The sequence below is a fragment of the Opisthocomus hoazin genome, chromosome 16, assembly GCF_030867145.1.
Source record: "Opisthocomus hoazin isolate bOpiHoa1 chromosome 16, bOpiHoa1.hap1, whole genome shotgun sequence".
Taxonomy (NCBI): Eukaryota; Metazoa; Chordata; class Aves; order Opisthocomiformes; family Opisthocomidae; genus Opisthocomus; species Opisthocomus hoazin.
In genome coordinates, this window is record NC_134429.1 from 19,040,830 (window position 1) to 19,065,924 (window position 25,095).

The 25,095-nt window shown below is 48.1% G+C and overlaps 2 protein-coding genes across 4 annotated transcripts in view; one reads left to right on the forward strand and one right to left on the reverse strand.

The window, feature by feature from the left end:
- Window positions 1-1,101: 1,101 nt before the first annotated feature.
- On the forward strand, window positions 1,102-7,866 carry TAS1R3 (taste 1 receptor member 3). Its single transcript, XM_009944802.2, has 6 exons — window positions 1,102-1,280; window positions 2,351-2,651; window positions 4,521-5,300; window positions 5,641-5,844; window positions 6,276-6,396; window positions 6,899-7,866. Exons 1-6 carry the CDS (start codon window positions 1,102-1,104, stop codon window positions 7,864-7,866), a joined length of 2,553 nt encoding a protein of 850 aa, XP_009943104.2.
- A 7,569-nt stretch (window positions 7,867-15,435) lies between these two features.
- Window positions 15,436-25,095, reverse strand: part of DVL1 (dishevelled segment polarity protein 1) — an 89,958-nt gene continuing 80,298 nt past the window's right edge. For 2 of the 3 annotated variants that reach the window (XM_075437673.1, XM_075437672.1), the window contains exons 14-15: window positions 24,562-24,768; window positions 15,436-20,068 (exon numbers count right to left, since the gene is read on the reverse strand). In XM_075437673.1, coding sequence (XP_075293788.1) covers window positions 19,650-20,068; window positions 24,562-24,768 — 626 coding nt within the window. In that variant the 3' untranslated portion in view covers window positions 15,436-19,649. Of the gene's footprint in view, window positions 20,069-23,130; window positions 23,178-24,561; window positions 24,769-25,095 lie in introns of all 3 variants that reach the window. The other variant, XM_075437674.1, reaches the window with a different exon arrangement.

A 25,095-nucleotide genomic window follows, 5' to 3' on the forward strand; every position in this document is an offset into this window, starting at 1 on the left:
CACAGCCTCCCTGGGCAGCCTGGGCCAGGGCTCCGTCACCCTCAGAGGGAAGAAGTTCTTCCTCATGTTCAGCTGGAGCTTCCTCTGCTTCAGTTTGTGCCCATTGCCCCTTGTCCTGTCGCTGGGCTCCACTGGAAAGAGCTTGGCCCCGTCCTCCTGACACCCACCCTGCAGATATTTAGAGGCATTTCTAAGGTCCCCTCTCAGCCTTCTCTTCTCCAGGCTGAACAAGCCCAGCTCCCTCAGCCTCTCCTCGTAGGAGAGATGCTCCAGTCCCTCATCATCCTCCTAGCCCTCCGCTGGACTCTCTCCAGTAGCTCCTCATCTTTCTTGAACTGGGGAGCCCAGCACTGGACACAGGACTCCAGATGAGGCCACACTAGGGCAGTGTAGAGGGGAAGGAGAACCTCCCTCGACCTGCTGGCCACACTCCTCCTAATGCATCCCATTTTCTCCTCCTCAGCCCTGCCACGGGCACTATGACGGTAACGGGCAGCGCTCTCCGCAAGGCACACTTCAGCTCGCTGGACTCCGCTCCTGTCAAAGAGTGTCCTCCTTGGCCATGCTGTTAGATGAGCAACCTGCACCGATGGAGATCTGCTCCCAGCATTGCACAAGTCACAAATCCCAGTTGTCTGTGAAAACTGTGAATGGGGACAGTTTCTACAAACACAAGCCATTAACGATGCTGTTTCTTGTCTGGATGGGGTGGGGGGAGGCGACGCAAAGACGTGTGTCCACATCAAGGTGAGGCACCCGAGCTTGCCACCTATCCTACAGGATGGCCAACTTCCAGAGCAGTACGTCAGTCTGCGCGAGTAAAGGCTACTCGCTGAGTAACGGAAACCAGGATTAGGCCAGCGGTTTGTAACCAAGAACACTCATAGGGTATCGCTGCGTATTTGACTATTCGCCCCTAAGCACAGAGTTACACATTTAATGCATTTTCCTAAACAAAATATTTCCTGTTATTTTCATCTCTCCAAGTTGTATTTAAAGAGCCTTCCCGGGAACTGGTGAGACTGGATCCCCTGCCACTGTGCCCTCTGTCACATTCACCTGGAGATTTCTTTGAAACATTTTCCCCAAAATAGACAAATAATGGTCCCGGACCTGCTGCTGTGCTTGAGCTTTGGTTACGCAGCAGCCCTCGGACCCACCTGCCTCTCGGCTCAGTTTAGAAGGCCTGGTGATTACATCGTAGGGGGCTTGTTCCCCTTTGGGACGGACACCGTAAACCTGACGGCACGATCGGAGCCCACCTTCCTTGTGTGTGAAAGGTAAGAGGAATGTTAGCTTCATTAGCACGCCGTACGTTGGCTACTCGGGCTGGGAAAAGGAGAGGAAAGTAGTCCTCCCGGTAGGAACTGATGCTCTCAGAGGCAAACTTTAAAGGCGAGACGGAGCCAAAGATTAGCTCTAAGGTGCTGGAGCGCTGGTGCACGGTGCCATCAGTTTCTGATCCCGAAATGGAAAATGTTTCTGTGTTTTCTTGATCTTACCATGCAGTGAAACTTCAGACGTGACCAACCCCATCTTGATGAAAGCTTTTAGCAGCACTGGCTTCCTTAGTGGTTTGACTCTAACACTTACACAAAGGTGTAAATGTTGCTTTTGCCTCCAGATGGAAGGAGAAGCACGCGCTGCACTCTGGAGGCAGATAACACGTGTTGTGATGGCTCTGCTGCCTTTTACTGAGGCAAAAGGACACTCAGTACTGGGCACAAGGCAAAGCAGGAAACAAAAATCACCTGGCTTGCGGGCTTGCTGGTGTGTGATCAGTATTTCCTCCTCGGTTACACCGAGGTGGTTCACACCATCACATTACAAGCTACTTACAGCTCTTTGTGAGGAGAATGAAAAGACATGCTAGTGTCCTACCTGCTTCTTCGGCAGCAGCAAAGCGCAGAAAAGCATGGTCCAAAGCCTTCCCAACTTTTCAGGCCATGAGGCAGGGAATATGCCCAGTGCACAGAGCTGCACAGTGGAGGAGAATCCCAGGAGGAAGGACATCTCTCCTGAATTAGCATGCACAGGACTTTGGGAACCACTGGCTTCATGGCTGAAGTACACAAAGCTAAGAGCAGGAGGTCGAGTTTCTTCCCCTGTGAACACAGAGGATTTATTTGCTGACAGACATGATTAATTAGATTGAAAGGTGCTCAGGGCCTCTCTACTCAGAGTACAAAATTTACAAGGGCTATGGGTACAGGGATGCTCTGCTGACAGTGCCGTGCGGATCTGGCTTGGCAACAGACAGGATGCCAAAATGTTGGAGAACGTGGAATAAGCTGATCACCACCGTAACGGCACTGATGGACCCTGTAACCCCTGTCTCCTCTTACCGCAGGTTATACGTGGATGGGCTAATATGGGCTCTGGGGATGAAGTTTGCTATCGATCAGATCAACAACTCCACTTCACTGCTCCCGGGAGTAAAGCTGGGCTATGACATATACGACACCTGCTTCGAGCCAGCCGTGGCCTTACAGCCCAGCTTGCTATTTCTGACCCAAAACGGCACCAGGGACATCGGCGTGCTGTGCAACTACACCGACTACCAGCCTCGCGTGACTGCTGTGATCGGACCGCACAATTCGGATCTCTCCCTGGTGACAGCCAAACTATTCACCTTCTTCTTGATCCCACAGGTAAAGAAATTCTCTGGAGAAGCAAGAATTCTCCTTTTTGGTGGGAGAAGGGTTTGGATTAACAACGCTGTCTATGCTCCTGGTCTTTGAACCAGGACTGTTAAAGCGCAGCTTCCAGTCTTTCCTCTGCCACAGGTTTCCCGAGTGATCCTGGGGAGGTCACTGAACTTCCCTCCTGGAACACCCTTCAGCATCCAACCTCCCAGAGAGAAGAGGGATAACTCGGGCCGCTCTGTGATCCACATAAAATGGGAATAACGGAGCTCCCAGCGTAAAGCAGGAGGATCCCATGAAAATACCTCTGTGACTGCAAGGGGTATCAGGCAGAAAGGCTTAGGTCACAGTGACACCGTTTAATTTAGGCCCAACTACTTTGTACAGACAATTAATGCCTTACTAACGACTACTCTCCTGAAGGGGAGCTAACAGACTGACAAAAGGGGAACATCCTGCCCAGAAGGCACTGAAAGCTGGATGATTGACAAAGAATCATAGAATGGTTTGGGTTGGAAGGGACCTTACAGATCATCTGGTTCCAACCCCCCTGCCATGAGCAGGGACATCTTCCACCAGCCCAGGGTGCTCAGAGCTCCGTCCAACCTGGCCTTGAGCACTGCCAGGGAGGGGGCAGCCACAGTTTCTCTGGGCAACCTGGGCCAGTGTTTCACCACCCTCATGGTGAAGAATTTCTTCCTAATATCTAACCTAAATCTGCCCTCTTTTAGTTTACAGCCATTCCCCCTTGTCCTATCACTACACCCCCTTGTGAAAAGCCCCTCTCCTTCCTTCCTGTAGCCCCTTCAGGTACTGGCAGCTGCTCTAAGGTCACCCCAGAGCCTTCTCTTCTCCAGGCTGAACAGCCCCAACTCTCCTCGCCAAAGCAGCATGAAGTTAACAAAGATCTAGGGTAACGAACTAGGAAAAAGGGAAAGGCGGCAGGGGGAGATCGCGACCACCAACTCAGTTCACAGCCAGAAACACTGCACCCCCCCAGCTTGCGAGCATGCCTAGTTAAATGAAGAAGGAATCACAGAATGGTAGGGATTGGCAGGGACCTCTGTGGGTCACCCAGCCCAACCCCCTGCCCAAGCAGGGTCACCCAGAGCAGGCTGCACAGCACCGTGTCCAGGCGGGGCTGGAATATCTCCAGAGAAGGAGACTCCACAGCCTCCCTGGGCAGCCTGGGCCAGGGCTCCGGCACCCTCAGAGGGAAGAAGTTCTTCCTCATATATATATACCTTTAAGATGAGTGTATAACGCGATGAACCAGACAGAACGTAATGAGTAATTTCCTTGGTTTTGTAAGAGTAAATAGTCCTTGTGACTCTGCTAAGCGGGGTGCCAGCTTTGTGGAATTATCACCTAGCACCCATATCTGCGCAAATATGCAATAAAGACAACACCTCTGCTCTGTGCGTACACTGGCATGTCCCACACCGGGTAAACGATCCCACTTCTGGGAAAACTAAGTACTCCTTACAACAGAGAGAGGGACAATGCTCAGGTAAATACTAGCCCTGAGCTAAAGACGTTAGTGAATCTTGGGAGTGTCACCCTTTGTAGAGTGTAGCTAATTATCATTGTCGTTAATGGTAAAAGCTGGTGCTGTGATGCCAGAGACAAAGGGCAATGGAAGGAGAGCGCCATGTGGGACAGTGCTACCAGAGGCAAGTGACAGGGGCCAGTTTATGGTTCTCTTGGTAAATGCAGCCATGACAGACCTATCCCTTTAGATGAATTCTTCCTTCCCTCTATCCTGACCCAGCACTTTTGAAAATCCAGTGCACCAAGACTAAGCAAAGAAGGTAGAGAGTGACCTGGACTGCGACAACTTCCCTCAACTTTCCCCTTTCTCTCTTCTCCTCTCAGGTCAGCTACAGAGCCAGCACTGAGAAGCTCAGCAACACAGAGCTGTACCCATCCTTCTACCGTACTGTTCCCAGCGACAAGAACTTGGTGGAAGCTGTGGCCCTGCTACTGAACCAGTTTGGATGGAACTGGATTGCCACCATTGGAAGTGATGATGAATACGGCCAAGGAGCCCAGGAGCTCTTTTCAAGCATAGCTAGAAATCACAGCATCTGCATTGCGTTCGAGAGGCTAATTCCTACGGACCTTGCAGACCCCACAGCCAAAATCCAACTGGAAGACGTCGTCAGATCCATTAACAAGACCGACGTCAATGTCATTGTTGTTTTTGCCTTTGTTCAGCCAGCCCAGGCCCTGATGGAATACAGCATCACGATGGGACTGAGCAAGAAAGTCTGGATTGGCACTGAGGCCTGGATATTGTCCAACACACTTGCCTCCATCCCAAATATTCAGAACATCGGGACAGTCTTAGGCTTTATTATGAAAGTAGGCACAGTCCCTGGCTTCCAGAAATACGTTGCTGACCTCTTCACCTCTGTTCAGCAGGATAAATTCTGCCAGGAGTCTAGAGAATTCAACCACCTCATGAACCCTGACATTACGGACACACACTGCAAACACTGTGACCACCTCACGCTGCAGGACATCTCGTCCACGCTCAGCCGTCCACAAATACAACCCGTGTACCTCGCAGCCTACAGCGTGGCTTACGCACTGCACAGAGCGCTGGGCTGCACCCACCGAGCGTGTCCCAGAGCATCCGTCAGACCTTGGCAGGTGAGTGAAGCTCAGGGGGACAAACAGCCATTTTCCATCCACTCTACGCATCAGAGCGGCACACAGCCGGACGGGGCAACGCTGCACGGTGCTCCGGCCCCCCGCCCCGGTAGCGATACAACCTCAGCAATTCCTGCAGCCAGCCAAGCCCTACCCCAGCACATTGCGCCTTCGCTTACTGCATTACAGAATCACAGAAGGGTAGGGGTTGGCAGGGACCTCTGTGGGTCACCCAGTCCAACCCCCCTGCCAAAGCAGGGTCGCCTACAGCAGGCAGCACAGGACCTTGTCCAACATCAACTGTACCAATACTTGCTGTCAATTTTCATTTTCTCCTCAGCTGCTGCACTTCATGGATACCCTCCCGTTCGAGCTGAATGGCCAAAGTTTCAGGTTTGATCAATCACATGGCACAAACCCTGGCTACAAACTTATATTCTGGTCATGGAAAAACAGCACCCTTACTTATGTGCCTGTTGGCGACTATGGAGAGTCCTTGTACGTCAATAAGTCCCAGATTCAGTTTCACACTGCAGATCAAAAGGTAAAGACGGGGGGCAAAAGCATAAACGATCCCAAAATCACAGAATCACAGAATCACAGAATGGTAGGGGTTGGAAGGGACCTCTGTGGGTCATCTAGTCCAACCTCCCTGCCAAAGCAGGGTCACACACACCAGGCTGATATTGAAATGCTAAATGAAGTAAACTTTTTTGCCACTTCATCAGGACTGCTCATAAGGAGTTCTTAGGCTGCGTGCTACTCCTACAAGATTTGTGTGGGACCCAGATCTTGCTTCTCTGCAAACATGTAATCTGTCTCCATTGTGCGAAACTAGCAGGAGGTAGTCCCAGCACTGCTTAAGACTCCACACAGGTCGGGTCCAGCACAGTATAGCCAAATTTTTCTGATTTGTTTGGTGATACGGTGCTTCTCCTGAAATACCTGGCTGACATTCATTCTTCCTTTGCCTAGCGGCCTACATCCGAGTGCTTCGTTCGCTGTAAACCAGGACAATTCATACAAATCAAAGGATTCCAACTCTGCTGCTACGACTGTACGGATTGTCCAGAAAACTCCTTCCAGAACCCCGAAGGTGAGGTCTGAGAAATGCAATGGCTTTAACTGTCTGTCTGCCTTCTGTTCTGCTGTGCATTGCTCAGTCTTGCTCTACAGATCTGCAGTGGGGAACCTTCCTCTGCTGATCCCAGAGAGAATGCGTAAGGACAACGCATATGTTTTCTCTCAAGAGGTAGGAGAGAGGGCTATGATGAAATTCTGGGGTCACATGTAGGAGAGAGGCATATGATGAAATTCTGGCATTTTTTGGAAGCTGGTGATCCTTCCTGGGGAAGGGAAACAGAGTCAAGAAATATGTGGATCCTTTTGTGGGGAGGGTGGAGAAGTAGAAGGAAAAGAGACTGAACTATCATCAGCTTTGGGGATCCAGTACACTTTGGAAGGGGAGGAAGTAGGCAAGGCAGCACCCAAACCAGCTCCCTACTTCACGACTGTGATCCCTCCTCAAGGACCACCTGCAGCAGGGTAGCAGCACTCCCCTGCGAGGTGGTCATCAACTTCTCTCTGCTACTTCGCAGACAGCTCCACCTGCACTCCCTGCCTGAAGCATCAGTGGTCCCCTGTCCGGAGCACAGAATGCTACGACCGCAGCGAGAGATACCTCTTCTGGAATGAGCCGGTCACCATTGTCTTGCTAATGTTGATGGCCATCACCATATCCCTGACTTGTTTGACAGCAGTGCTCTTCCTAAAGAGCCTGGAGACTCCCCTTGTGCAGGCTTCCGGAGGCAAAGTGAACCTCTTCGCCTTGTTGACACTCCTGCTGCTGTGTCTCAGCTGCTGTCTCTATATAGGGAAGCCCAGTAACAACCTTTGTGTAATCCAGCAGATAGTCTACGCCCTGTGCCTCAACGGTTGCTTCTCTACCTTCTTCGTCAAGTCCCTCGAGATCGCCCTGGTGACAGAGTTCCCCCACTGTGCCCCCACCTGCTTGCCCTGGGTGACCCAGAGGAGGGCCTGGCTCCTTGTTGCCTTGTGCCTCCTCACCGAGTGCTTCCTCTGTCTCTGCTATCTGCACTTGGGCCCTGACTACCTGCTGCTTGACTACAAGTCACTGCCCACTGCCGTTCTGCTTGTGTGCAACACAAAGTCCTGGGTTGCCTTTGCCCTGATTCACGGCTACAACGGCTGCTTAGCCTTCATCTGCCTCCTGTGCACGTTCATGGTACAGACTTCTGGTAAGAAGTACAACGTGGCCAGGGGGATCACATTTGCCGTCCTAACCTATTTCATCACCTGGATCTTCTTCATTGCGATGTTTGGCACGCTGACGACAGTCTTCAGGTCTGCTACTCAGATTGGTACCATTCTGACAACCTGTCTGTGTATCTTGGGGACCTACTATAGCCCTAAATGCTACATCATTTTACTTAGACCTGATCTGAACACAGTGGATTATTTCCAGAATTCCACTACAGAGGAGCCAGAGGAGGCCTCTCCACAAACAGACAATAAACCAGATCCGTTGTCACCTGTGCCTCAATAGAAGGTTCTGAAGAAGATTTTAGTGAGATAATTCTGTTTATGATGCCTCTATAAGCTACGGTCCCAGACACAATCACCATACAAAATACAGCCTTATCCAGCAGGCTGAACACTAGGACCAGAATTTTAAAGCTGCAAAAGCACAGGGCTCTACTCAGTGAGCTAAAGCAAGATGTCCCCAGTAGAGTAGCACCCATCCTCTCCGTAGCTAACCACCTGTTTCATCAGCACAAGGAGCCAAAAGCAGGTTCAGATAGGCAAGCAACCTACAGTACTTATATTTAAAAGAATCTCGCAGGTCTGGCAATCTGAGCTAGAAGCCTCAGCCAGAACACCTTCCTGTAAAGACTGCTGGTAATTTCCACTTCTTACTAACTAGATAACTGCCCCAGAGATATATCCATGAATTCTTTCCAAAGCCTTATAAGAACTTTCAAATACATTCAACAGCACAGAAATAATAAAAGAAAAAATGAAGGGAATAATCTGAAAAAGTGTGAGACTATAGATCACAAACAGAAATCCTTGTGATTGACTAATGATACCGAGTACCTGTCTACACAGGCTCCTCTGTGAAGACCTCCTAGCGAGCAACATCAGAAAGCACAGCTCCTAGGAAGGTCTCTCCTCCCATCAGACACGGGAGGGAGCTGGGGAGGGGGAGGTAATAGACAGGGAGAACCAAAGGCCCTGCTCCCTGCTCTGTGATCACGGTCTGTACACATCTGCGTGCGTTTGTGCTTTATTAAAAGTGGAGTCAGTGACATCCTACAGCTCTGGGTCTCTTTTTTAGCAGTTACAGTCAATGCAAACCTTTCACTGTCTAGGCTGTGAGACTGTACGGTTCTAATGGCCACCAGGATCCTTAAGACAACCCTTCCCCATCGTCCCTGTAAATAAGATTCCGTGACATACTGATCCTCCGGGCTGCCCTCTCCTCTGTTTAAACAGAGAGGCTCTGACTTCTCAGTACGGCACTGAGTTAGGCTTTGCTCATCTTTCATTGAAGTTCAGAGGATACTCGGAAATGTACACATGAAGTTCAGAACACAAGCAAAGAGTACACAAAGAAATTGATAGGTCATACCCAAACTGAAGTACAAGCAAACAACAGTGTTCAGACCAAGGAGGGGGGACTATTTTGACTCTTAAATAAAAGACTGAAAGACTAAGCAAAGCTTCTGATAACAACCACTGCTCTTCTACTTTGTGATAGCATCAGTACCCTGCTGCAGCGTCTTAGCTGAGAACTGGTCCTTATATATCACTGAGTGTTGAAACAAAACACAAGCAAGAATTTGTATTTCTCCAGAGATTTCACAGTTTCATTCCAAGTCAGAATAATTGTAGTTATTCAAGCCAGAATCTCAGTAAAATTGAGATTACTTTCAGATACATTATATTGTAAACGTTTAGGTGTCATAATGGAAATATTTCTCATAATTTCACACTTTCACAATATGAAATTCACTTTTGGTATCATTGTCATGAAAAATTGTTCAAATTTCTGTTAAGTAATGTTTTCTAAGGAGAAAAAAATATTTTTGAATTTTCCTGATGACGGTCACAAAATCCATAGAAACCACTCTGATATGTAAAGGCAGCTGTACGCACAACATAAAGAGTATATTACCCATTCAAATTTCAGTTCACTCATTTGTGTTTCATTAACATGTGTTTGCAAAGAACATGGAAATGAGGACAAGACACGCGGAAATGAATAATGTGCAAATCACACTATCCAAAGTCATAGCAAAAAGTTCCTCCCGTCTCAAAAAAAGCCACGCAAAGATCACCAGAGAGAAACATTTCTTACCTGGCGAGACATTCTGCAAAGGGGACAAAACAAATCCAACACTTTGAGGAATAAGGAATACCTCTAACCTGTATTCATACACGTGATGCGGCCCCTGTTCACTGAACAGCAGGAGAATTCTCACATCCAGAAAGGCTGGGGGTTTGCCCCATGAAGCATCCCATTTCCAAGAACCGGTAACAGTGATAGTTTCAGAAGGCAGGACAAAGAAATACTCATATAAGAAAAACACAGACTAGCTCTGTCACAAAGGTGCTTGCCAACTATAACCAGTTAGTATCTAGTTTATACTACGAATATGAAGGTTTACACGAGTTACTGAACAAATGATGATCCTCTACAGTGCCGAGTGTGGAGGTCCGACGAAAGGTATGGGTCTAACCCTCTGTAAACCCTGCAAGCTCTTTGCCACTAGGGAGTATTATATATTGTATATAATAGAATATATTGCAAATATTGTATATCGAATTTCACAAGCCCGTTTTTGTGTATCCAAAATCATCTCTAATTGTCAGCCTACCTGCTTGCATCAGACAGACTCCCCTCACTGGCTATAAAGCTGCAGACACACCCTCTAGACAGGAATTTCTGCATAGATGAATTACTAGAATCAAACCCGAACACAGACAAAAGAAGACACCCCTTATTTCCATTACTGTTCTCTGTAACCACCTTACCTTTCCCAGCAATGGAACTGGCCCTTCCACCCAGCACTGGATGTCTCTCTTTCCTTCAGAGTGTCACAAATCAGTTAGGGCCTAAAGGCTGCTAAAGCCAGGGGAGAGATTCACAGTTATAATCCACAGCAGGTACTTTCTGCAGTACAGCTGTTACTGATGGTGTCTGGCTAGGCTGTGTGTGACAGGAAAGCATACCCGCTGTCCCTCTAGACCATCACGTGTATATTGCTGGAGAACTTCCCCCAGGCCTACAAAACCCTCCAAGTTCCTGACTCATGTTCCGGCTCAGCTCATACCCCCACACGCCACCTCTCACATGAAGACCAGAGAACTGGACTGGCCACCAGCTGAACCATGTTAACACCTAGGGGACCTGCAACTGCTGCCAGCTGGACTGCTGGTGGCCTACATGTGACTAACAGCTGACAGCAGCAGCACCACTTAAGACAGCAGCTCACCCCTACACACCGTGTACTAGCAGCTACTTAGAACTACTTCTAAAATCACTAGGGCAAAAGGCCTGAACTCAGCTCCTATCACTGCACATAACAAAACCTCATTTAACTTCAAAGCAGACAACAATGTGACCACCTTTAAAGGACCCAGATATGCAATGGACTGAGGAGCTCTGCAAGTGAAGAAGACAAACTTTGGTCGAATTGTGTAAGCTGCTACAGAGGCATTCCTAGGTTTGTCTTTACTTGATACTCAGTGACTTGGGCATTAGTGCTTAAAAAAGTTTATTCTTCTAATTGCCCCGGGCTTCATTTTGGCCATTCCTACTGATCAGACCAATGGCAGAAGGAATGGGCTGCACAGCTTGCAGGCCCTGTTCCATGAGTTGCCTCTCTACTGAATACATGCTGCCTGGTTTTGAGCCCAAACAACAGCCATGTAACAGTCAAGAGCAGGTCTGGTGAGCTACAGCCGTACAGCAGGACACATCTGCTACCTATCAGGCTCCTACCGCGCAAGGCAGGGGAGGAGAGGAAGCATCATGGATGTGAGTGGGAGCTGCTGCTTCTTTCAGGCTGCGGAGGGCACGTAGGGAAGATCCATTCATCTCCAGGGCTGTGTTGTCGCCCGCCGGCCCCCCGGGGCAGCACCCTGGACAGCGGCTGCAGCACCATGGACAGCGGCGGGGAATGGGGCCGGGGTCTCCCCGCAGCCCCTCCTGGAGCCCAGCGGGAGGATGTGTTCGCCGCCTGTGCTGGGCAGTGCGGGGCATCTGGGGAGTTCTCTGTGAGGCACCTGGCCCCGTCTCTGCCCTCGCCAAAAGCACCGATTTGCAGAAGGAAGATCCCGTTTGCCTGCCTGCAACGCGCTTCTATAGGCACATGAAATGCGAGCTCTTTGAAAGCACGGAATGTTAAAACCCAACAGTAAAACTCCAGCAGAAGATCGTGGAAGACAGGGAGCAAGTCACCCTGCTGGCAGCAGAGAAGGCTACCAGATCTGACGCAGTGAGCTGCCGCAGGTAACGCGGCAGCAGGACATGGCAGGCGCTGCAGAAGCCCGAGCGCACCAGAAAATGAAACCGAAGAGAGCAGAGGCTCAAAGCAGCAGGACTCGTGCATCACTTCCCCTCCACCTGCTCCTCAGAAACACAAGGGTGCCAAAGCTACGGACAACTTAAGTACCTGGAACACAGGACAAGTAATAGCTGAAGGGCAGATGGATCTGCCAGCATCACATCACCTGGAGCTTTCAGGCCTACTGCTCCGTGCACAGCATGTGACAGCTTTCTAAACATGGGAGAACTCCGGAAAGCCTTACTCTCCTCCTGCTGGGAGACTACGTTTGTACCGGAACACGTTTTACAGGCCAGCAGGACTAGTTCAACTACAAGTGTTACTCCTGCCTGTTCCTGCAGGTGTGGCGATTCCTCTGTCCTCCAGGGCGACCCTGCCAACTTCACGGCATTACAAAACCAACACCGCAGTACACAGAGCACGACAAAGCTGCCTCTGCAGCTCTAGAGGTCACCACAAATCTTGAAGTCTTCAGCAGCAGCTCAGAGCTGCAGACCCCGAGCAATCTGCGAGGCAAGGCCTATCCCCCCCCCGCCCCGTCCCTGTCCCAGGGCACCTGCTGTATTTGCCTTCTCCTCTTGCCATTTGAGACTCTTGGGTCCACATAATCAGAGGATTATAATCCAAGACAAAAGAGGCTAAGTCGCTGCTACTACCAGTGTATCTTCTGCCAGCTACTTTTAGCAGACGGATGCTGTTGAGATAACACTGCTGTGCTTCACCACAAGCACATTCACGGATCAGAGAGCACTTGTCAGCCTCACAACACTGCTGCCCATAAGATGCTGCTGCTTTGCTTTACTCCTCCACATTTTCTAGCTCTTTCAAAGTGTTTACTGTGACTCACTAGAGCTAACCTGCTGCAGCTGCGTACACAGGTGATACAAACAAATTAACTGGGTCTGCCTGGCTCATCTCCACCACTGCAGGATTGTTCTCCCTGCCCAACAGAGTCCCAGCAGCACATTTTCCTTTTTGTCTTAAATTTTTCAGAGCCAATAAGGATGTCTGGCACTTATTATAATACTGTGTTCTACATTATATATTTTGTAATAAATGTGAATACATGTTTGTTACACACCACTGTACTTCCAAAAGGCTAGAGAGACACCAGCCAGCCCAGAGCAGACACCCGTGCAACACAGACAGTACCCTGGGCTACACAGCCTACACAGCCCCACATGAATACTCAACAGTGTCTCAGCATCCACTTCTGTGCCACAAAGGTTGCCATGTGTACTAGAGCAGTATGAGGTAGCTAATTAGCTACACTGCACTACTAACTACCAGCCAATAGTTCTTATTAAATATTAGCCACTTAGTGCCTCTTCGTCTCAAGAAAAGTGGCGGCTACCACCCCACTGTTCCTTTTCCTAACAGATGCAGATGCAATACAGTAGAGATTTCTCTGTTAGCACGCTGTATTATGGAGGAATGACGACAGTCTCTCTCCTTCAGTTCAAAGGCAAAGTATACAACTTGATCCAACACTTTTTAACAATGCCATCATATTTATCCTCTCATAACCCCGGTAAAAGTACAATCAGACTCCAATGTAATTGTTAAAAAACTGATTTTGTGTTACTCAAGCAACTAGCCAACAACAACTACTTTCTCAAGGTGAAAATAGAAACATTTTAGTAAAGTCTGTTCATGGTATTTTTTTTACCCTTTCAACAATCTTTATTCTACCCCCCTTTTGCAAAAAAATATGCCAGTGTAAACTGGCAAACCACAGAAGGTGAAAACAGAAAAACTTCCACATTATTTCACATTACTATCAAACAGTAGCAAGTAAATACCAACTCACATCACTAAGGTCTTTTAATTTCTCCACCCACTTCGACAAGCAATGACACTGCTCTTTTATTCCTACATTAGACTTTCAGTTTTTCCATCTATCCACTACACAGTATTGGAAGATAACTCATCAATTCAGCTCAGTTAAAGAATTTTCAAATTAATCTAAACAGGAAATATTTTCATTCTCAAAAAAAGAGCTTTTCGGTGCACTGCAAAGCCAGTTCTCCTAGATTTCTATGGCTACCTGCACATAAAATTCTCCAGGCATACTTGAGGAAAAATGTGGAACATTTGACAAAAGTACTCCTCAGTGTGATTAAAAATAGCAAAAATCTGACCTGAAATCTGGAAGTCCTTGCTTCTGGAGACTGCAGCAAGCCTGCATGAGCATACTGTTGCACCTGAGAATCTCAGCAGTACTCCTCACTTCAGGGATTTCATAGCAGAGAAGCATTAAGCAACTTCTGATCACCATTCCAGAAATAAGAGAAGGAAAAAAAATCAAATTTACCTCTATTGCTTCTCTTTGTGGCAGCAGAGCTACAGCCACGACTGTTTTTTCTTTTCCTTCAGGGGGAAGGCGGGGCAGGAGAAGAAGGAGCAAGGGAGAAGTAGCTGATTAAATTGTTCAGTCAGTTCCAGTCACCTGCAGACAATTCATATGAGGTCAGCTGGAGCTCATCAAGGAGCCCTGCAGTAAAAGGCTGCAAAAGCATGTCCAAAATTCCAGTCATTTAATATTCACCTAACTGGGAAAATGCTAGCTAGACCATTTTGCATCCTACGTCAACAAACACGGTTTGAAAGGGAGAATATGGGAAACTCTGCAAAGCTTTCTCATAAGCCTTTATATGAATCTGCTGTGGAATTGTGCCCTTTATAACAGGTGCCTCCATAACGCCTGCCACTTTGTCTCTCCCTTTGCTGCTTGATCTCTGCTAGCCCAGAGGAGGGAATCTGCCTCATCAGGTGTGGTTGTTCTTTGTACACGAACCACTCGGACCACACAGGGAAGCTGGGTGCCCTTATGTGACATGACAAACACACTGTGGTTTAAGGCTTACCAGTTCGTCTGCAAAGTGGTGTCCTACCGATCCTAGTTTGTCTCTGCTGGAGTCTGTGGGCAGAGTCCACGTCAGCCAGCTGAAGACATTGATGGGCTCTACCAGCAGATTCATCTCCTGGGACTGCAGGCAGGAAAACTTGTCCCAGCTCATGTCTTTGTAACAGGACGTATCCTCCAGCTGTCTCTTACTTCCACAAACTGTCTTCAGCCTGTCCTCTACACCTACTCCTGCCAAGCTGTGAGAGGGAGAAGCTCAGTAATTAAGAGACAGGACATTTTAAGGGGAGAGCACAACTTCTGCACCAATATATTTGTCATTAGCTGAAAGCTGCAGTGCTTCTGATGAACGGGAGGGTGCTGTGTTTCCAGTCAGACGTCATTAACTTGCGTGGAAGAGTCAGGCCTCTGCATTTCAATCATCTGTGACACAGTTTAGCGGTGAACATTTACAGGGCTCCTGTCATACTCTGAACTGTAAGCACTTCTGAAGCACCACTAAACCCCAGAACTCCCATCTGCCTATCATTAGCTCCTGAACAATCTTCTCCTGTAGAGAGCACAAAACTTCAGCGTGGCGGGGGGGGGGAAAAAAGAATAAGATTCAGCCAATGTTTCATCATTCTTGAATAAAAGATAATGCGGTAGTGCAAAGAACTGAAGACATACACTGTGGTTATCACATAAAATTAAAAGCTTTTTAGTGTTTAAAATAGCATTTACACATAAGCAGCTATATATTAACTATACAGACACTTGGGTTTTAATACAATATCTACAAAAAAGAATTCAATTATGCAATAGACATTTAACAGGAACAGTGCAGTCCATGCTAGTAAGAGGTCACTCTTTGAGTAGAACCAATTCTAGAATAGGTGATAGTCTGGGTTTTCATTATTTAAAGTCACGTAACTTTGTTCTTCTACTGTACATAAAATTCTTTACATGTATTTCTAATCACTGATTAGAATTAATAATTTTAAGTCATTCTTATTACAATCCAGTTAAAACAAAAACAATTACACCAACTCATGAGCCATCAAGTCTCAAGATGGGACTGCCCATTTGAATAGAACAAAAATCATATCAAAAGTCAATGTCTGTGCATCATTGCTTGCCATCCAATATACCTTTGGATCAAGTGTCCAGGGGACTGTTACCTTTGAAAAGCAGATTTATTAACAGGAGGTAAAAGACAATTGCAGTGCTTTTAAGACTATTTGCCAAAACCCTTACTCCTCAGAGTTAGTATACTGGGTGAGTACGCTACCCCTGCAGATACTACCTCCTTTGGATAGGAGACGTCATCCCAAACCGTTTTCTCATCGTCTTCTATGGTCTTCCAAACATACCTGACAGTCCTTGCTCAAAGCTGTTGGCAGGTATGCGTGAACATTAAGCTCAGCTGCAGAGCACAGGTAGGTGGCGAGGGTCCCAGTTCCAGAATAAAACCGGCAGCTACTTACGGCTCCTGTTACGAGGTTATGTCAATGCCCTATGCAGCAAACCCACAACTTCTCACCGTAGGCAGAGGCACAGGTCACGCATTCCAGAGCCCAGCCAGTGCCAGTTACTTGACATTAAAAATGAGAGAAAAAATTCAGGCCCTGGTGAGAGAAACAGACAGCTCTGCAGGACTCCAGCCTTCAAACTTCTGCCCCCCGGCACAGCACTGCCCATCGTCAGTCGCTTCACTGGCATCAGCGGCACCTCTTTCCGCAGGCAGTGCTGCACCCAACAGGAGACACTTGCACAGCTGGCCCCCGGGCCCCCCTGCTGCAAAGACACATGCGGGTGCACTGAAAGCCAAGGATGGGATCTGGGAAATGTCCCATCTTCGTTCACTTCTGAAAATTCAGAGCCAGCCATGTTTCAGGCCTAACTTCCCACGCGCTCCAGCCAGCCTCTGCACCTCACTGCAAGGCAGGGAAATGAAGCTTTCGTCTTAGACACAGTGGCCACTACGTATTGCACTGTTCACAGAAGGGTCCGTTACATTCTCCTGCTGCTCTTTGCAGGCATCAGGTTCTGCACGCTCTGCAGCACGGACCGACCAGCTCACCTGGCAGCACCTTCAGAGCACTCCTGCTCTGCCTGAAACGGACGCCTGTCTGTGGGTGAAGCGAGCTCAGGCCGCACTTGGCAGCAGGCAAACGCTTTCCCACACCGATGCTACGGACTGCCAGCCTCCTTCCAGGCACCCACAAACACACAAGTATCTAACGCAGTCGTTTCCACATAGCAGCACAGACCAGCGAGACACAGAACAGTTTCGGCCAACAGCGTAACAACAGGACAACAAACCCCAGCAGGTGTGTAAGCTGCAACTCTGGAAAAGACATCAGGAAATCAAACACGTTTCGTCCATGGGTGAAAGCTCAGCCCCCAGATTTAATCCCTTTTGGAAATACCTTATTAAAATGACAGTCTTTTCCTCCAGCCCTGCAAGTTCTGCCTTAAGACAAAGTGGGCCAGAAAAATCGTAATATGCGAGAGATCAGAAAAGTTAAAATCAATTTAAAAGCAGAACCAGTAGTGATTGTCAGTAAAGTCACAGACTCCTTAACAGTGTCTCCTGGAGACACAGCAGAATTACAGAATTATTTTACCCTGATTTCTTTCATTGCTTTAAATGTCAACCTTTCCAAACAGTTTACTGAGTTTAGTTCGCATCTCTGCTGCGTTACTGGGAGGAGGAAAGGAAAAGAAAGGATACTGTTGCACAGTCCAGCTTTAGGTAGTGCCGTTCTTTTGAACAAGCCATCACCAACCTTGCAGTCTATGCTAGCCCATCAGATGGATTACGACGAAAGCACCACTTTCAGAAACGTTCTGTAGCTTTTTAGGAGATTTTTGTGAAGAAAACTGTCCAAAACCACCCAGCTAGTTCAGAAGCCCAGTAACTGGAGCACCTACTCTGAGTGAGACACAGCTTCCTAAGCGCCTAGCTCCCTTCTGGGTGAGAGACTTCAGTCTCCAATTAACACAGACATTGGAAAACGTTCCTCTGACTGGTGTAAAAGGGATGTGTTTACACACAGACCTGTAATAAGAAAAGAAGTAGTGAAAAATCTACCAGAATGAACAACATAGAAAATGGACAGTTGGAAAAGCAATTTTTCAGGGTGACAATGGAACGTGAAACTACAGGTATGTAGTGAGAAAGACGTGTTCTCCTCTGACATTCATCTCGGATATTCACGCTACCCATAAAGCATGGAACATAACAAAAAGAAGCTTCTTACCAGGGAAGAAAATGCTTATATACAGTAAAGACTGTCTTCAAAGCACCTGTCCTAAAGCCTGCCAGAAGCAGGCATCTCACAAAAGAGGACTGAACTGAGGCATGGCCCCATGGTCAAATGCCACCAAGTGACTGCAGCTTAGCACGTGCTTCCCATTAAATCAGCCACCGTATCCGAGTGCGGGTGTGCTCTTACCACGCCCTCATTCAGCTACTTTAAAAAAAGCTTCTTAAACGTCAGTGAAGGTTCCTGAACATCTTTTATCAAGCGTCCACAGCCTTAGAGCGAAAAACAGGCAGTAATGAAATCTTGGGGATATACAGCAGCAGTTGCTTAAGTCAAAGCTCCCCAGCAGGAGCCTCAGCATGGGTCTCGCTCTGTGTCAGGTACAAAGAGTCGCTCATTGTACCATTGATGAGCTGCTCTCGAAACACCCTCTCACCTCTCCGCTAACAGCTAGCCCCCATCTGTGCTCAGAACATGTTCCCTTGGGACACACTACGATCGGGACAAGACACCTCCAGGTTTCTATTTCAAAAAAAAGAGAAAGATCCTGCTCAGAAATTAACAACGGAGGAAGAGGGGATCAAAATGAACAGCCACGTCCCGGTGGGAGCCAGGATTTACCTACGTCTCTGCTAGAATGGGATAAATATCCGCTTCAAAAGGGAAAAGCTGCAGCTACGGTAACAGAGTTGCATAGCAGCAATTGTCCTATTTCTGTGGAAACAACTTGTAAAACCTGTAAGCACGTGAGCGTTATAACCAGAAGAAACCAGCACATCTGTCAGCAGGGACGTGACCGAAATGCCCGGGAACGGACTGCAGCTACAAAGTCGCTATCATGGCACTAAATGAAATAACTTTACAAGTTCTGCACAATGCACCCATACAGCAGCAAGACTCCAGCACTCCCCTGACAGAGTAATATCTAAAAAAAAAAAAAAAAAGAGAAAAAAAGATTGATTTATACTCCCTAGTCAGCAGAAGAAGGTAGCCACAACTTTGCCTTCTGCTAGGAACTGGTCTGAGCCTGCTCCTTCCCACACGTGCGCTGCCCGTGCGCCTGCGGCTGCCAGCTCTGCTTAGAGCGCTGCCGGATGCACCCGAGGACCAGCACCACACGGCAGTACCCCAGATACCAGCCACGGGTCCTTTCTTCCTCGTGAGAGAAAAAGCAGGGAAACATAAAAGTGCTACTATGCATTCTTGGAAATTCAGACGTCATGTGAAGTAACAGTCCTTGAATCAGCCAAAAAGATAACACTGATTGCACTGAAGTAGGTGCCACGATTACCAAAGCTCATTAAGATGTGAATATACACCAGCCATTCACAATCAAAAACAAGCAGGGAAAAGATAAAAAAAAAAAAAAAAAAAAAGATAAAGAAAAGATGCCATCAATTTGCTGATATTTAACAATTCCAGGAGATTCTTTTTTTGTTCTTTTTTTTTTTTTGGGGGGGTGTGTTTTGTATTTTTTGTTTTGTTGATTTTTCTGCAACACGATTGCAAACCAAGAAGGACATGCAAGACAGCCGAGCTTCTTCCATGAAGTGTTCGACAACGACCAAAAATTTCCCACCCACCCCAGAACACTCCCCGGGCCGGCCCTTCCCCAAGCAGAGTCTGAAGGCACTTCCTCTCACATGATGTCGACAAAGAATTCGCAAGGGTTGCCCATGGCCTTCTGGAAGGACTGCCGGCTCCCCGTCAGCTCCGGAGGAACGGAGCTCAGTTCCCTCACGGGGGGCCCACCGGGGGGGCCGCTCGTCCCGTAGACTTTGGAGCCCAGCTTGGGGAGACTGTAGAGGGGTGGGACCCCTGGGGGCCCGTAGGAGTGGTGGCTGTGGTGGCTTCTCTCGCTGTGGGTGGCAGAGACGTGGCTCCGGTGGCTGAGCTGGCTGACGGGCCTCTCCCGACGCGTGACGCTGGTGCCGGCCCCGCTGCGGGCAGTGTGGTCAGACTCGCTGCCGCTGCCAGCCGACTTGCGGTCCTTCTCTCTGCCAAGAGCTCTCCTGCTGTTCTCGCTGTTGCTTCGGTTCGAGCCGCTGCTTTTGCTTCCTAAAGGCCGCGAGCGAAAAGGACACAGAGAAAAGGAGAATTAGCTCATGTCCACTGCTGTCTCCCACATCAGCTCCTACCAAAGCCCACAGATCCGGGTACGACCACTGTCATGGCAACAACGATGACAAAACCAGGCCCGAACGTGCTGTTGGTGGCTTATGGGGTTTGGCAACGACAATCGGTAGAACAAAGCCGACAAGGTTGTGCCATGCACAGGTACACGTAGACACCTTGGAGCTTGCACAGTGAAAGCAGCAGCTGGCCCAGAACGACGGGCTGAAAGCCATCTGCTCCACGTAGACACCTTGGAGCTTGCACAGTGAAAGCAGCAGCTGGCCCAGAACAACGGGCCGAAAACCATCTGCTCCGCTGCCGCCCCACGGACGGGAGGGAGGGCGGGAGCGAAAACGGACGGAAGAAGCAGGCGTTTGGGTTTTGACTCAAGCAAACGAGGTTCAATCTAATTGTAACTGTCTCTGTCCTTGCTATCTTCTATCAGCAAAAACTTTTCAGAAAGAAACTCATTTGCCTTCTGTATCATCCTTGATCACACTGAGCATGCTTGCACCCAGGGCCAAATCACCTGAGGCTAACAGATGTCCTCTTGCTGGCTTCAGTGGGTAGATTCTTTTAAAATTCATCACTACAGTGTCCTGTCGTTGGAGAATTCTTCAAAAAACAGTTCTTTGGTGAACTGCTCCATGAGGACTCAGCAATACGCAGGATGCTCCCAGCAGAGGCCACTAAATCTACTCCTAAAAAGACCGGACTGCTGCTGGCGCGCAAGCTGAGCTGTTGCTATGCTCCACCACACTTCAGAACTGATCCTACATGAATTTGAAGGTCATGCTCTGTTACCATGAGAGACAGGCTAGGATGATGTCAGGAGACGTTTACAAGTTAATTATGCTTTAAAAACACCCCCAAGAATCAAACCTACAGAACATCCCATTAAGGTCGTGCTATCTTAGTGCAAGACTGCCTTCCCAAAGCGGACCCTGAGCCAACGGAACAGGGGACCAGCTAGTATGCCTCTGCCTTTATCTCCTGATGCATTCTGCTGCCACCCACCCAAACCCTGCAAACCTTACCCAAAGACATTACTCCTTAATGCAAGCTCCTCATACGCAAGAATTCATCGCCAGTTCCATAGGATCACAGAATCATAGAAAGTTTTGGGTCGGAAGGGACCCCTAGAGGTCATCTAGTCCGACCCCCCCGCAGCGAGCAGGGACACCACTAACTAGATCAGGTTGCTCATAGCTTGTAGCCAAGTAAAGATCATGCAGGTGAGAAAGCAAGCTGCACTGAAAGCGTGTATTACTGATTTTGAGAGGTCTTCCACAGTCTGTAGGACTGGAACTGCCTCGTGGCAACCCATCACGTTGCTACTCCGGACCTCAGCATACCTGGTGTCGCAGCTCTAGCTCATCTGCCAGGGCTCCAAGAGGTAAAGTGGTAAAGTAGACTTCTTCTCTCAGAAGAACCTGGTTTTCTGCACCTGCCCTCCATTGCAGGAAGCAAATGGAGAAACCATCTACCATCACAGCAGTCTATCTAAGAATAACCGGCAGCACAGCCATTCTCTGGTCATGCTGAGGTTCTCTCTCTCTCCCTGACACGCCTTTAAATCTTGTCACAGAACAAAAACTCGTAAAGCCCCTTCTAAGCCTTGAGTTTAAACACAATCTAACAAGAGTGTCACCTTCTGGGCAGGGACTGGCCCGTTTTGGAGACATGCAGCCCAACCTAAAGCTGCGGTTTGACATGCTGCTAACGTGACACAACCACAGCAGTGTTTGTTTCCGTCTAAGGCCAGCTTTAAACCTATGTGTCACAAAATGGATTAAAAGAACCTGCATTTGAAGTGCCTAGAAAAGCTGCACTCAGCACTGCCACACCCGACCATCAGCCTTCACTCTCTGTTACTGCTGGACACCAAAGCTCTGCCCCCTGAAGCCACAGAGATTCCAGCCGCCCCAATACTTCATTTAACGGGGAGAGAAGCTTCCATACGAACCCTCCTGAACAGGAGCAGGAGAGCCTCCAGAGACAGCGTATGGAGGCTCTGAAGACCCTTCTGCTGATCCTGTCTCAACAACTGACACCCTGTGAGGTTGAACAAATCCATCTTTCCTGCTTCATTCACCTCCTCAGACTGTAACCTGATGATCTCTCACTATCCATCTACCAGAACAGGGACGTGACTTTGATCTAAACACTATGGTAACAGGGATGATGTTCTGCAGAGGACTTGGTCCTCACATCAGTGCCACTCCCTACAGCAAGCCTTTAAAAATAACCTAAGCCCTGGGTACCTAAGCAGGGACAGATGATGTGGCTTGGATGAAATAAGCAGCAACCAAAACTGGAACAGAGCCTTGAACGGAACTGCGACATCACATCAAACTTTGCCGGATCTTCCTCTCCATCTGTTCCTTGCCAGAACACAGTGTCAGTCTGTTTCCTGACCCAGATCTTGGGCTTTTGTCTGTAATCATCAGCAAATACACTGCATTCACCTCAAAAACGTGTGGCATTCACTGGGCTCTGGAGCAGCGCTCTTGTTCACCAGATGAATTCAGTTATGATCTAACACTCCATACTGAGAGTGACCAATACAGCCCTGTGTCCCAGGACTCTTCACACCTGCCTGAGACATCCAGACAGTGCTCAAGTGTCTTTCAGTAAATGAGCAGCTGAAGGGCACTGGGAGATAAATCCAATCCAGATGGATGACATCAGACTAATAAATTAGGAGCTGGGATTACGTGTTTATTTCTTTTATGACGGGCAGTGAGGAGACTGGTGATAGGATTTTCCCATCTGAGCTGACAGTTCCCTCTGTAGCTGCTGCAGCGCGGTCACGCAGGGGCCAGACAGGCTGATATGCTAACGCCACGCTGTCGGGCTACTGTGCATTGAGACAGGTTGAGCATCCAAGACAATTAAAAAGAAAAAAAAAAAGAAGAAAAAAATAAAGCTAAACGTTTGGGTTACAAGGATCTAAATGATCATGCTGTGAATTCATTATTATTATGGAGGCATTTGAAGCTTACCAATCCCCTAGAGTCAGCCATTCCTCTATGAATCCTTCAGTCTAACGCTTGCTCAGAACAAAACAAGGGAATAACAGTTACAAAACAAGAAACAACACAGAAGTGTAGTTTCCAAAACAGAACAGGAAAGCGCTGTAACCCTTCAAAATTAAACACCTTGGTGCCTTTCATAAGGCTCTCTCTAGCCAGTAACACAGGTCGCATGGATAAAATACCATACCTTTCCTATTCCAGCAGCAGAGATCTAATATTCTACTGCCCTACTGCCCACAGAACTCGCTGTCAAAAAAAAAAAAATTATATTCTTTCCAGTACAATTGGCTTGCAGTTCTAAAACGTCTGGATACCACTGTGAGCTTCCTCAAAAACACTTCTTATTTTGAGATCAGGTGGGAAGCAATAGTGCTAAAATCCTGTGAGCAAGTTCCTGTTATGAAATTCTTTTGTGCAATTTTGCAAAATCTTACTGGCTGCGGTAAGCAGGAAAACATTACATCCATGTTACTGGATGTTCACCACAAAAACACAGAGAATCCTCACCCTTTCTTTACAGGCAGCGTTTCCAAAAGCAAAACTCACTCTGGCAGTGATTAAAAAAAAAAAAAAATCTCTACAGCCAAAAAATACATAATTTTTATTTACTAAGGTTTAAAAATTAATCACAAAATTATCCTAGGGCAGGAAAGGAGGAGGTGAGGTTTTTAATCCATGCAGTATTATCTTTTCTCCCTGTCATATATTACAAAAGAAACTCTCCTCCCTGTGAGCAGTGTTTCAGCCCTGTAAACCCTCTGGCTGGCCACCTCACGCTTGTCTCATACAAGCGGAGAGAGCAATTTTCCTTTTGTACTGAGCGTTGAAGTGGAAGCCAAGAGCACCTTGGTTCTAATCCCTGTTCCGTCAGCAACAAAATGGCCTAATTTCTAGCACTACCAAGCGACTGCAGCCCCACCGTTGGCAACGGCTCTGACCTCTGAAAAGGAGGGCAATAGTTTCTCTGTTTTAGCAGGGTGGACAATTGAGTCAATTTTGTTGGCCTGCTCAGCGTTTTCTAAGCAGTCGTTTACCGTGTGGTGCTGTCGGGTAAGGAAAGCACAGTTGCCCGTGCCACCGTGGACATGGCAAACAGCTTGGCTCTAGCTGCCCACGTGGCATTTCACAGAACTACAGCGTAACTCCACGGAGCAGGTGTTCTATTCTAGTCTATTCTACCGACTCGGTTAAAACACCGCGGGCAGTTTCAATACAGAGCTGAAAGGCTAACCCACTCCACCACAGACACAAACACTTCTGACTCAGCGCGGTCGCACCAAATCCATGCAGGCAGCATACAAAACCACGGGACGGGAGCACAGACAGTACGAAGGAACTCAAGCAAATGGTTAGGGATAATGACAGCTGTAGAAATAAATACCAAATTAACCATCTTACCTTCGCTTTGCTGGCTGCCTGCACTGCCACTACCATAGCTAAAGCCTGGGTCTTGGTATGCTGGTGGAAAACACGGAGGGGGCAGAGGATACTGATACGGGTATCCTTGGCCTAACGGCCAGGGAGCAGCAGGATGTGGAAGTGGAGCAAGGGTATCCTGATCCGAGGCTCCGCTAGAACCATTGTTAAGGTTCAGTGCAGCCATATCTGGAAAAGAGAGAAAAGGTGAGGACTGTGTTCTTGCCTCGCAGCTGACTCCCGCATACTGACAGTGGCTGACACAGTGCGGTGAGGGACGAGAGCGACTCAGCCTCCAGAGTTCATGCAAAGCATCACACACAGCAGGACAGACATCAATATCTACCACTGAGCACCAATTTGCAGCATTTCTGTAAGTCAAGGAGGAATTATCCCCATTTTACAGACTGGAAACTGAGCGTGACTGACAAGCAAGGAGTCTGCAGCATCACCAGAAAGCAATCCTGCTCTCGTGAGCCTCAGTGCAACGCCCCATTTGATAAGTTCATCCTTCTC